Source organism: Acanthisitta chloris, unplaced genomic scaffold (genome assembly GCF_000695815.1).
Source record: "Acanthisitta chloris isolate BGI_N310 unplaced genomic scaffold, ASM69581v1 scaffold19966, whole genome shotgun sequence".
NCBI classification, from domain to species: Eukaryota; Metazoa; Chordata; class Aves; order Passeriformes; family Acanthisittidae; genus Acanthisitta; species Acanthisitta chloris.
In genome coordinates this window covers 11,453-27,158 of record NW_008676795.1, presented here as the reverse complement: position 1 = coordinate 27,158, position 15,706 = coordinate 11,453, and the positions used below count along the sequence as shown (strand labels likewise).

At 49.9% G+C, this 15,706-nt stretch overlaps 1 protein-coding gene across 1 annotated transcript in view; it reads left to right on the top strand.

Annotated features, from left to right (window-relative positions):
- Positions 1–14,320, top strand: part of GART (phosphoribosylglycinamide formyltransferase, phosphoribosylglycinamide synthetase, phosphoribosylaminoimidazole synthetase) — a 21,841-nt gene extending 7,521 nt beyond the window's left edge. Inside the window, exons 6-21 of the mRNA XM_009076275.1 lie at positions 844–969; positions 1,540–1,627; positions 1,973–2,058; positions 2,684–2,852; positions 3,349–3,580; positions 6,441–6,535; positions 7,430–7,539; positions 8,071–8,269; positions 8,935–9,183; positions 9,486–9,638; positions 10,112–10,315; positions 10,563–10,694; positions 11,280–11,410; positions 12,131–12,272; positions 13,096–13,211; positions 14,138–14,320. Of these exons, the coding sequence (XP_009074523.1) occupies positions 844–969; positions 1,540–1,627; positions 1,973–2,058; positions 2,684–2,852; positions 3,349–3,580; positions 6,441–6,535; positions 7,430–7,539; positions 8,071–8,269; positions 8,935–9,183; positions 9,486–9,638; positions 10,112–10,315; positions 10,563–10,694; positions 11,280–11,410; positions 12,131–12,272; positions 13,096–13,211; positions 14,138–14,320 (2,415 nt within the window). The remainder of the gene's footprint in view (positions 1–843; positions 970–1,539; positions 1,628–1,972; positions 2,059–2,683; positions 2,853–3,348; positions 3,581–6,440; positions 6,536–7,429; positions 7,540–8,070; positions 8,270–8,934; positions 9,184–9,485; positions 9,639–10,111; positions 10,316–10,562; positions 10,695–11,279; positions 11,411–12,130; positions 12,273–13,095; positions 13,212–14,137) is intronic.
- Positions 14,321–15,706: the final 1,386 nt, after the last annotated feature.

The window sequence follows — 15,706 nt, the reverse complement described above, 5'->3', positions numbered from 1 at the left end:
AACCCTTGCTTGATTTACATGGGAACCCTTTAAAATCAGCCTCATAAAATGCTTTGCAGTACAGCCAGCAATAGTCCAGGCAGAGAATATCAGCAGCTTCAGGGAGCATCACCCTCCAGCTGCAGCAGATCCCACCAGGCCTCTCAGTATGAAGATACCAAGGATAAAACCAACTGCTCCATAAGGAATTTATAAACAATTCACAAGTAAATAGCTTTATCAGCGAGGAAAAGGAAGTCTTGAAAGGAATTTAGTGCTTTCCTTCCAGGGCAGGGAGGAGGAAAGGGGAGGGAAGAAATAGTTTCCATTCTGGAGTGTTTGGGGTGTTTTTTAACCTTTTGAGGATTTGTTTTCAGTAGAGCTGTTATAATCTTTTAGATGTTTTATTAAAGGTGGTTTCTGTAGGAAAGTCATACAAAATGACAGACACTGTCAGGCACAAAGGGCTGGAGTGAATGGGATCCCACCAGGCTGGCACAGTGCGTGGTGCGGAGCACATGCTCAGGCCCAGAGCGCTTCAGCGTCTGCATCAGTGGCTTGGATTGGGACTTGAAGGGCAAATATACAGCTGACCCCAAACTGGGAGGAGCTGAGCACTACCTGGAGCCAGAGAGACCTTACAGAGGGACCTTGGGATGACCTAGTGTTTGAGCCCTGGAACAGGGTTAGGTTGGATGTCAGGACAAGGTTCTTCCCCCAGAGGTGTTTGGGCACTGGAACAGGGTCAGGTTGGATGTCAAGACAAATATCCCTTTGCAACACCAAAAATCAACTACATACGCACTATTTACACTGGAATTTTATCCATACACTGGAATTTTAACTATCCGCCTTGTTTCCTAGTGCCTGTGCTTCACTGATGGCACCACCATTGCTCCCATGCCTCCAGCCCAGGACCACAAGCGACTGATGGATGGAGATGAAGGCCCCAACACAGGAGGGATGGGAGCTTATTCCCCAGCTCCACAGGTGAAAAGGGATTGATGAGGAAGGGCAGAAGGGATTGAAAGATGGGGCTACAGATGGATTGAAAGCCTGTCTGGTGCCGGAGGGAATGGGCTCCTGGGGGTGGAAAGAGCTGCCTAAAACATCCATAACCTAACAAATTTGCTTCTCGAGAGGACATTTCTCCTGAGTTCCTTTTAATCCTAAAGGTGGAAGTGTCATTTCTCCAGCCTTACGAGGGATTGGGCTATGAAATGCTGATCAGTAGAACCAAGTGCTAACACAGTTTCATTTTGTGCCAAACAAAGCTAGTGATGGATTTTTGGCTGTGGCTTGAGGTAGTTTAGTGTCTGTTTCATAGTCATCAAGGTTGGAGAAGACCTCTTAAGATCATCAAACCCAACCATTAACCTGCCAAGGAATATATTGACAAGGAACTTCTGTTTGTGAAAATAGAGAGGAAAATCCTTAGCTTTCCGTCGGATGAAACGTCTCAGAGTGCACAGGAGACCATCCGGGTGTCTTGGCTGGCTCCCAAGAAGGCAAACTCACCCCTCTGTCCTTACAAACTGTTTTCTAATCTTGTTTTGTTAGATTTCTAAGGATTTGCTGCAGAAAATCAGAGATACTGTTCTCCAGAGAACTGTGGATGGCATGAGGAAAGAAGGTGTTCCCTATTGTGGTACGTACTGAGGTTTGGGGGTTTAGTCTTAAGGAGAAACACCCTTGCTTTTTCCTGGCACTGGAGGTTAAGGGAGAAAGCCTTGATTCATGTGGAAACTGGGATTGGTGTCAGGGGAGTCCATGGGAATCAATAGGTGTCATTTCTTTAGTGGGGGATAGCTAATAATGGAAGAACAGGAGGGAAGATAAGCTGCAAAATTGTCACCATTTCTGCCTGATTTAGTTATTTAGCTCCCTTGAAGTGAGCACAGGTGACTTCATTTTGAACCCTGGGACCAACAGGCTCCACACAAATGAGCTGTGCAGCTGCTGAGGTCGTTTCTCACTGCATTTTACCTGCCAGGTGTGCTTTATGCTGGATTAATCCTCACCAAGGATGGACCTAAAGTTCTGGAGTTTAACTGCAGATTTGGTGACCCAGAATGTCAGGTGAGTTGGTTTGTAGGTAGCTACAACTTGTACGAGAGGAGGAAGATCTGGGACTATCTGCGACTGTTTTACCCAACTTTGGAGAGGTGTCCCTGCCCAGGGCAGGGGGTTGGGACTAGGTGATCTGTAAGGTCCATTCCAACCCTTAAATTCTATGATTCTATGATAATTAGTTAATTGCACTAAGATTTAAACTTTGAGGTGTTTATTCTGGTCAGAAATTGGTTTATTGCAGAGGAGATTTCAGCTCTCAAATGTGGATATACAAAGGGCAACTGGAGTGGCACTCAGCACTTCCCTGTCTTTTCTGGGGTGGGTTCTGCGTTTTTCCTCATTCCTTGTTGAAAAGTAGAACAAAACTCTTAATTTCTACTCATTTCTCTTCTTCAAAATGTTCTGTTCTTCTGAGCAAATAGGATTCTTTGTCCTCTACCTTTTCCCCTCCACATGTAACAGCTCTTACCCATAGAACTTACCCCAGGGAAGAGCATTCAGGTCTGTGTGTGTGACACCACAGTCTGAACATGCTGACTGCCGTTTTTACAGCTGCACCAGGGTCTCTTACAGGTCAGGGGAGAAAACAGCCCAGTCTGCTCCGTGCCATTTGCTGCTCTGTATTTTGTAGGTGATTCTGCCACTGCTCAGGAGTGATCTGTATGAGGTGATGCAAGCAGTCATCAGCAAGAGGTTGTCCAGTGCCATGCCAGCTTGGTCTGAGAACAGTGCAGCTGTGACTGTGGTCATGGCTAGTGAGGGCTATCCAGGGGCGTATCCCAAGGGTTTGGAAATAACAGGTAAGCAGAGCAGAACTGCAGGAGGCTCATCCCTCCCTCCACTTTCTCCTCTGCCAGATGAAGGTGACCACTGGGGCTCAGATCCACAGGAGCTGTGGGTATGGGTCAGCTGGGGCTGAGTTTTCACACATCACAGTTTATCTTGGTGTATTTCAATTCTCCACACTCCGTTGGTATTTCATATCTGCCAAAATCAAGTAGTTCTGGGCTGATCACCAACTCTCACTGAGTCTTCAGTCAACACCAGAGTCAACTTGCATCACTTGGTGCTGATGTTTTGTGGCCTGGATGTCACTGAGGCATAAACCACAGCTGGAGTTAGGTGTTGTGTCAGCTAACACCTCTTGTCTCTCCTCCAGCTGTAGCTATCCCAAATCTGTTCCTGTTTTCCAGCATGACCACACTGAACTCCATTCTGAGTCACTAAGTCCTGAGCAGATACTCACTGAGGAGGTTCTAATCTATGGCTTCTTCTGCCTTTTGCCCACACCCACAGGCCTCTCCACGGCAAAGCAGCTGGGGCTGGAGGTGTTCCACGCAGGCACAGCCCTGAAGGATGGCAGAGTGGTGACCAGTGGGGGGAGAGTCCTGACAGTGACTGCCATCAAGGAGGACCTGCCCACAGCCCTGCAGGAGGCCAACAAGGGAGTGGCAGCCATCCACTTCAGGGGGGCCATTTACAGGAGGGACATTGGCTATCGAGCCATAGCCTTCCTGAAGCAATCCAGGTAGATATTCCTAATGCTTGCCATGAAAACAGCTGCTGGGAAAGGGACCTAGAGACATCCCTGCTTGGTGTTAGTAGCTAGACAAGTTTTAACTACCACCATCCTTACAAGCAACCTCAGCAAGAGCAGCCAAGGGAGGAAGAGGTTGTTTGATGGCTTCATCCGTGTTCCTGTTCTCCCAGATCTGGGTTAAAGTCCAGGGACAAGCACACAGGAATCATTTGGGCTGTTAGATCTGGTTTGGAGAATGTGAACCTCTGTTTCTTGGGCATGAAGTCCCAGACTAGTCAGGGTTGGAAGGAACCTCTGGAGCTCACCCAGTCCAAGCCCCTGCCCAGGCAGGTCACCTAGAGCAGGTGACACAGGGACACCTCCTGGGGTGTTTGGATGCCTCCAGGCAGGGACACTCCACATCCTCCCAGGGCAGCTGTCCCAGCTCTGCACCACCATGAACAGAAGCTCTTCCTCATGCTGAGGTGGAACTTAGTGTGGTTAGTTTCTGGCCATTAGAATCCCTTTTGATTGCTGTTCAGTCAGACCTTCAGTGCAGTTTCAGGTTCCAAACTGGTGGAAAACTCCTTTCAGCTCGTCAGTGCTTGAGGAATAACTCCTGGTGCAGCTTTTGCTCTGCATTTGTGTTGTCCAGAACTCTAACATCATGAAAAGTGGTCACAGCTCCAAACCTGATAGAGCTCCAGGAGTGTTTGGCCAATGCTCTGAGGTACAGGGTGGGATTTTGGGCTGTCCTGGGCAGGGCCTGGAGTTGGATAAATTATCTTTTTTTGTCCCTTTCACCTCAGGATATTCCATGATTCTACATATGAACAGTCTGAGCTGATTTATAGGTTCTTTTTGAATTTTTGGAACTGGCTAAAATTACCCCGATACATATTTTGTTGGGATGCACATTTTACTGGAATACTGCCCAACAGCTTGGTAGAATTGAGGATTTATCTCTCCCTTTTCCTCCTTCCATTTTCATGGTGTTTAGTGCCTGGGGTCACATGGGTGTGGGGTTTTGTTTAAAGCAGTGAGTCCTGTTGCCTCTCTTAAGGTTCCTCAAAGCTCCTTGTAGGTTTTTAGGCTCATTTTTCTCTAATATGAATCAGATCTTCCTGTCCTTGGTCCAGTTAGCTCCAAACCCTTTGGCTAATGAGTTAATTTGGTTATCAGTAGCAGTTCCATTGCTGCTGACAGTGTGTCCTGCTTAGCATCTTGTAATCTTCCCATCAATAAATGTCCTAACTGAACGAGGGTCTTGGTATTTAGTCTTCTTTCTCCCTCAGGTGTGAAAACCTGGAACTGGGGTTTGCCTTGTGGTAGGAAATGCCCAGGTCAGTGTGTGAGGCAAGAGACAGGAGCAGTTCTGTCACACACTGCGCCGCAGCCAGCAGGTCTCCTGCCTGGAATGCCAGGCTGGGAGGATCCAGGGCTTGCCAGGGAGCTGTTTGCAGTCAGTGCCCTGCAGTGTGCACCAAGTTCTGCTCCTGAACTGGCAGAACAGACAAGCAGGCACATTCCAGTCACAGAATCCCATGCTGGTTTGGGCTGGGAGAGACATAATCTCCTCCAAGTCCACTCCCTGCCCCATCCAGGGAATATCCCACTAGCACAGGTTGCTCCAAGCCCATTCCACTTTGGACTCTGTGCTGTTTGGCTGTAAATTTGGGCCTCACCTCCTCTTGGGCAGCTTGGCAGGGTCAGTCCCTAATGCATTTCACCTCAGAGAAGTAGAATATTTAATAAATCCCTCAGAGAACTTAGATTCATTTAAAGCAGCAAAGCAGATAAAAAAAGCTGAACTGCTTTTAAAGAGAAGGTGAAAATGTGGTGAACGTTTGTCACGTTCACGCTACGTTTGGCCTCTGGTTGCTGCAGACCAATATTCCCTTCACAGCTGCTTGTGGTGATTGCTTCCCTCTCACCAGACTTTGAGCAGTGCTGTGAGGGCAGAAAGCTTTGTCTTTTCCTGTAGCATCACACCTGGGCCAGTTCTGATGGGATTCTAACCATGTCTTGGTCAGTGCCAGGTAACCCATCAATGATCTTCACCACAGAAATGCCTCTTGTCCTAGCACTGGCTTAAACTGCCATGCAGAGCACACAAATCATTCCTGTTTGATGAGGTTTGTAGGCATTTATGTCTGTCTTGTACTGGTTTGCACTTCAAGGATTGCATGTGGCACTCAGAGCTCTGAGACAGCTGAGAGTGGTGATGGGTCCTAGGTTGGGCTTGATGGGTTTGGAGGCCTTTTCCAGCCTCAATGATCCTGTGATCCTCGTGCTCTGATGGCATTTTCAGAATCTCTGGAACTATTCAGTCACTGCTTCTGGCAGCTCTGCATGGTGCAAAGCCACAATGTCTTCTTTCCTTGGGATGCCAATCCCTATCTCCAGGCCTAGGTGTGACATCACGTGCCAAACAGCAAAATGATTAACTTCTGAGCTCCTAAACCTGCCTGAAATGAGCTCTTAGGAATCACTTTATATGCACCAAGTCATATAATATGTTCAGGAAGAATTTCTTCCTGGAAAGGCACTGGAATGTGATGCCCAGGGAGGTGGTGGAATCACCATCCCTGGAGGTGTCCGAGGAGCTCAGGACGTGGCACTCAGAGCTCTGGGCTAGCTGAGAAGTGGTGATGGGTCCCAGGTTGGACTTGGTGATCAGGGAGGGCTTTTCCTACCTCAGTGACTCTCTGAAAGTCACTGTCTGAGTTGCTGAACCAGTTGTACTTGACAGCAGGATTGGATCCTGCCTGGTTAGTCCCCTCAGAGCCATAAGGAGGTAGATCTGATTGGAAGATGTATGTTTGTGCACTCAACAATCATTGCCATGCTGTTCTTCCCCTCCTTCCAGAGGCCTAACTTACAAAAACAGCGGGGTGGACATCGAGGCAGGGAACACTTTGGTTCAGAAGATTAAGCCTTTCGCTGCAGCCACGTCAAGGTCAGGTAAGGCTTGAACCTTCTCTTCCCTTTGGGTCACTGCATGGCAATGAGGGTTTGCAGTTGGTCCTGATAAGCTCCTGGGTCTGTGTTCTGCATATTTCTGGGTGGCACAAGAAACATCTGTGGTAAGCAGATACCTCTGATTTCCTCAAAATATTTCCTTTCCCAAATGACTCTAAATTACATCTCCTGAGTGGAGTTAGACGTGAACAAAGTCCAAGACTCTCCTGAGTGTTGGGAAGGACAGTTCAGCACTCTCAAAAATCCCTCCATTTCGAGTGAAGTTTGACTGCATGGTTATTGTTTCTCCCAAGGGGAGCTGTAAAGTGTTGGAGGTGAATTTAGAAAGGTTGTACGATGTAGAAGTCCTCAGAGATCTGTTCCCTTAGATATGCAAGACACACCTTCTGCTCAGTTAAACCAGCACCAATCCATCCCTTTCTTCGTTGGGATTCAGGCACATCTTGCCCTGTAAAGTCCTTGGAATTGTTTGGATAGACTTAAAGTGTCATTAATTTTGCTTCAGATTAGCTGAGAACCTTCTAGTAAAGCCAGATCCACAGAGAGGAATGAGAGACATACAACAGCACAATCAGCAGCAAGCTGTCACCACAGTTCTCTGTTCTCAACAGCAAGGGTGGGATGTGTAAGGCACAGCAGTCTCTGGCTGTTCAGTCACCAGGTTTGGGATTTTCAGCCTCAGCTTCACAATGACTTCAGAAGACAAAGCCAGGCTAAGCAGATTAGGAGCTCCTGTGGCTCTGTGAAGAGCCTTTCAAAGTTCCTTCTCGACAAAGCCAAATCGTGTTGATCAGTATTGGAGAGGATTTGTGTTGGAGATCCTGGAGAACTTCCTGAGAGTCCAACTGGACTTGTTTTCCCTGTTTTCTGGCTCAGGCTGCAACGCAGAGCTTGGAGGCTTCGCTGGACTCTTTGACCTGAAAGCAGCTGGTTACAGAGATCCCATCCTGGTGTCTGGAACTGATGGTGTGGGCACCAAACTCAAGGTAATGCGAATGGAGCAAAAGCAGCACATAAAGGAGAATGTTTTAACAGGAGACACCAAGTTGTCTTGTAAAATTATCCATTTGCCTACCCAAAACGAGGATAAGAAGTGATCCTGCACTTCCTCAGGCAAAGGAGCTAAATACACCTGTGGCATAAATAAGCAGAAGTTGATATTTTGCCTAAAAAAAACTCAGTGAAAGGTTAAATAGCTAATCAGGATCTGTTTCATAAAGGCCTCAAAAAGATTAGTCATGGGGAAAAACATTTCCTTACACCACTGGTATTGTGTTTGGGCCAACTGCAGCCAAACCCTTTGCAGTTCAGTCCCCTTCCAGGTGCCTTTTGGGCTTGGCAGTGGAGACAGGAGCAATTCCTGAGTAGAATGAGATCACAGAGCAACTGAAGTTGCTCCTCACAAACCACCTTGAGGGACATGACGACCTGTCGGTCGCAGATTTCCACCCCTTGCTGAGGATCCTCATGTTTCAGGTTCTCAGAGCTAACCAGGAGCTTCTCTCCATGTTTTCCAGATTGCACAGGAGTGTCAGAAGCACAACACCATCGGCCAGGACCTGGTGGCCATGTGTGTCAACGACATCCTGGCCCAGGGGGCAGAGCCTCTCTTCTTCCTCGACTACTTTGCCTGCGGCAAACTGGATGTGGAGGTGGCTCAGGGAGTCATTGCAGGCATTGCTGAGGCTTGCAGGAAAGCTGGATGTGCTCTGCTGGGTAGGGACACTGCTGGGGAGGATGGGAAAACTCCTGGGCAAGAGCTTTGCAAATGGCTTTCGTATGGTTGTTTTCCTGCTCGAATGAGGAGTCTTGGAGGAGGGAAAAATGCCACATCTGTGCTTTCAGTGAACATAATCTCTGCCCAGTGGGGAGAGATAATACCAGTTTAGGTAGGAATTTGGGCTAGATTTAATTAATTTTAGGGTAGATTTAGGTACAGATTTAGGTTGGATATCAGGACAAGGTTCTTCCCCCAGAGGTGTTTGGGCACTGAACAGCTCCCCAGGGCAGTGGTCACAGCCCCAAGGCTGACAGAGCTCCAGGAGGGTTTGGCCAATGCTCTCAGGCACAGGGGATTGTTGGGGTGTCCTGGGCAGGGCCAGGAGAACAGAGTCAGCTGTGGCTGCTCCATCCCTGGGAGTGTTCCAGGCCAGGTTGGATGGAGCTTGGAGCAGCCTGGGCTGGTGGGAGGTGTCCTTGCCCAGGGCAGGGGTGGGATGAGATGCTCCCTACATTCCCTCCCAGCCCAAACCTCCTATGACTCCATGACTCTGCAGCTAACAACCCAGGTCTGTCAATGCCTGCTGAGCTGAGAGCTCTGACTAGGGACACTCCAGCCTCACAGTTGGTTTCCCAGCAGCCCTTTTGCCTGTGTGCCACAGGAGGAGAGACGGCCGAGATGCCTGGCATGTACCCCCCAGGGGAGTATGACCTGGCTGGCTTCGCCGTGGGGGCCGTGGAGCGAGGGCAGATGCTGCCCCAGCTGGACAGGATCACTGATGGGGATGTGGTTATCGGAGTAGCTTCCTCTGGAGTTCACAGCAACGGCTACAGCCTCGTGAGGAAGATCGTGGAAAAGTCATCCTTGGACTTCTCCTCTCCTGTTGGTGCCTCTGGGGATCAGACTTTAGGTACCTCTGATTTCTTGCATTGCAGCTTGAACCTTCCAACAGCTCTTTGGTTTGTAGCTTTTCTCAGGGACTAAACAAAAAATATTCCAGTTATAACTAATTTTCATCCTTTTTCCCTGTGAATCACATGTGGAGGGAAGCACTAACTGTGTGGTAACCAGGGCAGAACATTATGTATTTCTCTGCAGAACTTTGCTCATTAGCACTCAGAAAATTGGTGTTCTGAGACTGCCTCAGTTTTATATTGATTACCAACTCTTTCTGTGTTGTAACTGGTGTTTTTTCATCCTCTCTCACCACAGGAGACCTCTTGTTAATCCCAACCAAGCTCTACAGCAAGACTCTGCTGCCTGTGCTGCGCTCGGGCCACGTCAAGGCCTACGCACACATCACTGGGGGAGGTTTGCTGGAGAACATCCCCAGAGTCCTCCCAGAGTCCTTTGGTGTCGTTTTAGGTGAGAAAAAACAAAGCTATGGAGAAATCCTTGTGTTAGTGTGGATGGATGTGGGAGCCTCTGTGCTTGAGGCCACGTCAGGTGATGCCAGGCATGTCCTGGCTTGGATCAGCCACAGCATGTGGTGAGAAAGGTTTGTGCTTGGCAGTGTTCCAGGCCAGGTTGGATGGGGCTTGGAGCAGCCTGGGCTGGTGGGAGGTGTCCCTGCCCAGGGCAGGGGGTGGGACTGGATGGGCTTTAAGGGCCTTCCAACCCAAACCTTCTGGAATTCCATGGTTCTATAGAAATAGGATAACACTGTTTTAAAGAGAACATGACAAGAAACTTCCTGTCAGTGGAATTCCTCTGTCCAGACGTATTTTTATGCTGGAACTGGGGGCAGACAGGTGACAGATTTTGCCTCTTCATACTCCAATAATTTTACCCTTTGTCTACTGGTAGTGATGTCCCCTTGTGTCTTCAATTCCCTTCAGATGCTCTGACCTGGAGGATCCCTGAAGTCTTTTGCTGGCTCCATAAGGAAGGAAACCTCTCTGAGGAGGAAATGACTCGGACATTCAACTGTGGGATCGGAGCTGTGCTGGTGGTCCAGAAGGAGATGGCTCAGCAGGTCCTCAAGGACATACAGAGACAGGAGACAGCCTGGATCATTGGGAAAGTTGTCCCCATACAAAAAGGTTGGTACTTTATGGTTTTCCTTGGAAAAAAATCCCAAAGCCCAGAGCTCAATCCCCTCACTGCTGAGTCCTCTTGGTGATCATCTGGAAATCTCCTCACTGGCACCTCCATGGCCTTTTTCAGGGGGTGTTAAAGTCCCAGTTCATTTCATTGTGTCTCCCACGGGTATTTTTCTCCTCTCACTGTTTCTCCCTTTATTTACCTGTTGTTCTGTTGTGTTTTGATGTTTTTCTTGTACATCTTCAGGCTCTGACAGCGTGCAGGTCCATAACCTGCTCCGAGCCCTGCAGGCCAACCGGTCCCTGTCTGTGCCCAGCCACATCCAAGGCAGGATCCAGGCCAACAAAGTGAAGGTTGCTGTACTCATCTCTGGGACAGGTGAGAACCACGTCCTTCACTGCAGTGTCCAGCAGAACACTGAGAGGGAAATTCAGCCTGGATGTAAAGTCCTCGCAGTCCTCCCTGTTGGCTTTGAACAGGAGGAAGGGATTTTGCCTTTGGATTCATTCCAGTCACAAATAGGATGATTTTAACCTCCCCTACAGACTCTGAGTTGCATCTGTGTCCAGTTTACCTCCACATTCTTGCACATATCCATGTTCAGGCATCCACTGAGGTGCCCTATAGGGACATATTTCACAGCTGGATCAGTATTTCCCCTTCCCATGGAGTCACTCCATGGTTTGCCATCATTCCCACTCACTCCCACCATCATTCCAATGCTATAAATTACACTTTCCAAGCACAGTTACCAGGAAATCCTTGTAGCCTTCAGCTTTCATACTCAGCTCCCAGCTAGACCAATTAAAACAGGGTTAATGTTACACTGGAGCTGTTTGGTTTGGTCTTCCCCTACACTGCTGCTTGTTTCCAGCCTCTCCAGCTGCTCCCTGTATTTATTCCCCAGGAACACCTCAGTATCCATGACTATTTTGTCATCCAGGTGTGTTTTGTCTCCCACAGGCACAAACCTGGAAGCTCTCATCAACAGCACGAAGAAAACCACCAGCTTTGCACAGATAGTCCTGGTGGTTTCCAACAAACCTGGAGTGGAGGGGCTGAGGAAAGCTGAGAGGGCTGGAATTCCTACCAAGGTGAGCATTCCCAGCTGGTCAGGCTCCAGCTGTGAGGTGATGAGTTTTGTCAGGGAAGACAAATAGGAAGCTTTGGGCTCTGACATGAACTTGTCCCCTTGGGCAAAGCACCCAACAGCAAACTCCTTCCTTGCTTAGTGCCAGTGGATCCAGTGCTGTGTTGGTTTTGTGCCAAGACAATACTGCAAATTATCCCAGAATCACTGAGGTTGGAAAAGGCCTCCAAGTCCATTGCGTTCAGCCTGGGATCCATCACCTCTTCTCAGCTAGCCCAGAGCACTGAGTGCCACGTCCTGAGTTCAGTGGAGACACCTCCAGGGGTGGTGACTCCACCACCTCCCTGGGCAGCACATCCCAGTGCCTGACAGCCCTTCCCATGGGGAAATTTCCTCCTGATGGCCAACCTGAACTTTCCCTGGCACAGCCTGAGGCTGTGTCCTTTATCTAAGAGACTGGATAGTTTAAGTTAGGTAGTGCTGCCTTCTCCCTGCTAAAATGGGGGATATGCCCTGGATGGAAAACACAGCTTTGGATTGGCCTCAAGTCCTACACTTGCAGGTTACTGAATGGTGTCCAAGTGCTGGGGCCAATACCCAAGTCCCTGTTGGTGGTCATGAGCTCTGTGGGCAGGAACACAACCTCCATGTCTGTGTCCATCACTGGGGAGCTGTTCCTCTCGCTGAGCTCCCTGTGCTCAGCCCTGTGGGTTTGGCCCTGCAGGTGATTGAGCACACAGCGTTCCCGAGCCGCTCCGAGTTCGACTCTGCCGTGGACAGAGTCCTTCAGGAAGCCTCTGTGGAGCTGATCTGCCTGGCTGGGTTCATGAGGATCCTCTCGGGGCCCTTTGTGAAGAAGTGGGAAGGTAAGGGTGATCTGTGCCTTCAGGCAAAGGCATTTTGGGGTTATCAGGACAAAGGCCAGAAATACAGAGAAGGACCAAATCTGCAGGAAGTGACTCTTCCCATCTTGTAAGGGGAAAGATGAGACAAAGGCAGAGTTTCCCCCTTCCCTCTGTGGATGTGTGAGGAAGCCAAGGGCACAGGCAGGTCTTGTGAGCTTGGATCTGTGAGAAACAGTTTCAAAACAAGGCTGGGGAGACCTGAGACCTGTGCAGAAACCTCAGGGCAGGTGAGAACTCCTCCCCTGCCAGAGGAGCTGCTTGGGGTCCATGTCAAACCACCACACAGGGCAGCTCTGGGTGGCAGGGCCTTGCCAAGCTTCTGGCCAGACACCTCAGGAGCTGCCTGGAAAGGGCTGTCAGGCACTGGGATGTGCTGCCCAGGGAGGTGGTGGAGTCACCACCCCTGGAGGTGTCCAAGGAGCTCAGGACGTGGCACTCAGTGCTCTGGACCAGCTGACAAGTGCTGATGGGTCATAGGTTGCACTTGGTGGTCTCAGAGGCCTTTTCCCACCTCAGTGACTATGCTCAAGGAAGAGAAGCAGCAGATGCTGCTGGAGGGAACAGCCACATCCATAACTCAGTCAGTGGTGACTGAAGCTATGAGCTCTGCCCATGGCATCAGCCGTCGCTGGTTGCACCTCTCACCATGCAGGAACAACAAGACTGAAGCACTTTGGGCTGGTTGGCTGCAATGCCACCAAGAGCTGTGCAAAGCTTGTTCCCAGGTGTGTTTTGTCCCTCTGTTGGCTTTCAGCACTGCCAGTAACCTCTCCCAACCTTCCAGGCAAGATCCTGAACATCCACCCGTCCCTGCTGCCGTCCTTCAAGGGTGCCAATGCCCACAGGCTGGTGCTGCAGGCAGGAGTCAGGGTCACAGGCTGCACTGTGCACTTTGTGGCTGTAAGTACCTCCCTCTCCCTCCCTGCATTCCCTAACGTTTTCACCTCGGAGCCTGCTCAGGTCACCCTTAAACCATCTCATTTTCCTTCCCTGGTTCATCCAGAGCGCTATGGATGCACCATAGGGATACTACACACTAATCTGTGCTGCAGTTTGCTGCCCCTGGAGAAGGAACTGGCAATGAAGTCTATCCAGGGGTTTAGGCTATTGCTGATTTCCTCCCTAAGCATCCCAGTGCTTCCTTCCACCCACTGGAGTGAGGAATCAAGGCCATGGGAGGCCTTGGCTAAGCCAAAATTGTTATTAAGTGAGGCCCAAACCTACACTTTGCCTTGGTTCTTGCTGTGGAGAGAAATCAAATATGTGAACAAACAAACAAAAATCCTCACTGGAAGTGGCACAAGAGATGGGATTTGTAAGGAGTGATCCAGGAACAGAGGCAAACAACCCCCAGAGACCTCAACTCCAAACAGACATGTTTTTATCAGCTCAGGGAAGATTTGTCCCACCCTGGGCAATGCTGAGTAACTCCCTCCTCTTCCACTGCAGCCACAGCCTCCCTGGGCAACCTGTGCCAGGGTCTCACCACCTGCACAGGGAAAACTACTGCCTAAAATCTAACCTAAATTTCCCTCTTTCAATTTGAACCCATTTGGCCTTGTCCTGTCCCTGCAGCTCCTAACACAGATCCCTCTGCAGCTTCCCTGGAGCCCCTTCAGCTCCTGCAGGTGCTCTGAGGTCTCCACACAACCTTCTCTGCTGCAGTCAGTCCCAACACCTCAGCACTTCTCCCATCATCCCAAACTCACCTTCCCTGTGCTGCCATCCCCCGCAGATCCTTGAGGCAGGTGGACACACTCCCATCCCACCTGGCCCCTCCTCTGCTCTCCCACCCACCCAGACCTCTGTGGCTGTTGCTTTGGCAGGAGGAAGTGGACGCTGGAGCCATCATTTTCCAGGAGGCAGTTCCGGTGAAGATTGGAGACACGGAGGAGACCCTGTCAGAGAGGGTGAAGGAGGCCGAGCACAGAGCCTTCCCTGCTGCCCTGCAGCTCGTGGCCAGTGGTGCTGTGCAGGTGGGGGAAGCTGGGAAGATCTTCTGGAAGTAAGAGCAGCACATGGATGGGACAACTCGGCCTTGATTGATGCGAACAGGTCACTAAGAGCATGGACAGTTTTCCCTTCATTAGCACCTCATGGTCTCACTCACAGGGTTAAAGGGTCAAAGGAGAAGCCAGAGGAAGCCACCAGTGGGAATGTGGGGCAGGGGATGCTCTCAGGAGGTGCAGCAGTGGCTCTGGTCTGTGCTGCCCAGCTGTAATCACCTCCCTGACCAATGTTTCGGGGCTCAGTTGCTTTCTCAACAAAGCAAAGCTCATCAGGTGGTTACAGAGATCTGAGCATCCCTGGGATTGGCTTAGGGGCATCAGTGCTGCTCCCAGCTGTGTCAGGATTCTCCTGCCACATGGGTTAGTACAGTCAGGGAAACATTCGGATGCGTTTGCTGGGATAAGTAGGTTTCCCCACACCAAGATCTGCCTGAGGCTGAGGATGTGCTCCAGAGCCGCCCCTGGATACAGAGCAGGCTGGTCTGATGGTGGCACTGACGTCCTGGTGGAGCTTCCCTGGTGGCATAATCTCCTTTGGGATTTAGAGAGTCTAATAAAGGAAAAAATGCAACCTGCAGGTATTTCCTTGGAATTCCTCTAGCAGCTGGAGGAGGAGTTTGTGCAGAGATGTACAGCCCCTGCATGCTCAGGTACCTTTGTGTGCAGGACAGTGCAGCTCCCTGGGAGCAATTCCTGCCCTTGCCCTCTGGCAGTGGGAAGCCATTCCCTGTGACCTGTCCCTCCAGCCCTTGTCCCAGGTCCCTCACCTCTGTGTACTTCTACACCTGCTGAGTTAGCTCTTGACTTTGTTTCCATTTCAATCCCAGATCCAATCTGGTTGGAAAATACCTCTGAGGTCACCAAGTCCAACCTGTGCTCTAAAAGCAGGTGAAGAGACTGAGCACAGGGAGAGGCTCTGAGCTGTTCCAAGCCTTGGGATCAGCTGGAGCTATGAGCACAATCAACATCTCTTGTATCACTTTATTGGTTACTTGGGAACATTTACTCATGCAATTCCAAGCTGTTCCACAGGAATCTACTCCACAGTTACCACAGACCAAACACAAGCTACATCTACACTGATGACTTTGCCTTGCTCCAAGCCTTCCTGTTTCTCCCAGATCCTGGAAAAATACACATTCCTTGCTCCAGGCATTGCAGGGCAAATCCAAATTTCTGTGCAGGAATAGCAGTTTACAGGAGGGAATGGAATTTCTCCATCCCTGAGTATTCAACCACAAATTGTTATAATAAAACTACTACACAGAGAGGGGAAAAATAAGGACAAATTTAGCCATTCCCACCCTGTCCTGGGCAGGGACACCTCCCACCAGGCTGCTCTGCTCCAAGCCCCATCCAACCTGGCCTGGAACACTCCCAGGGATG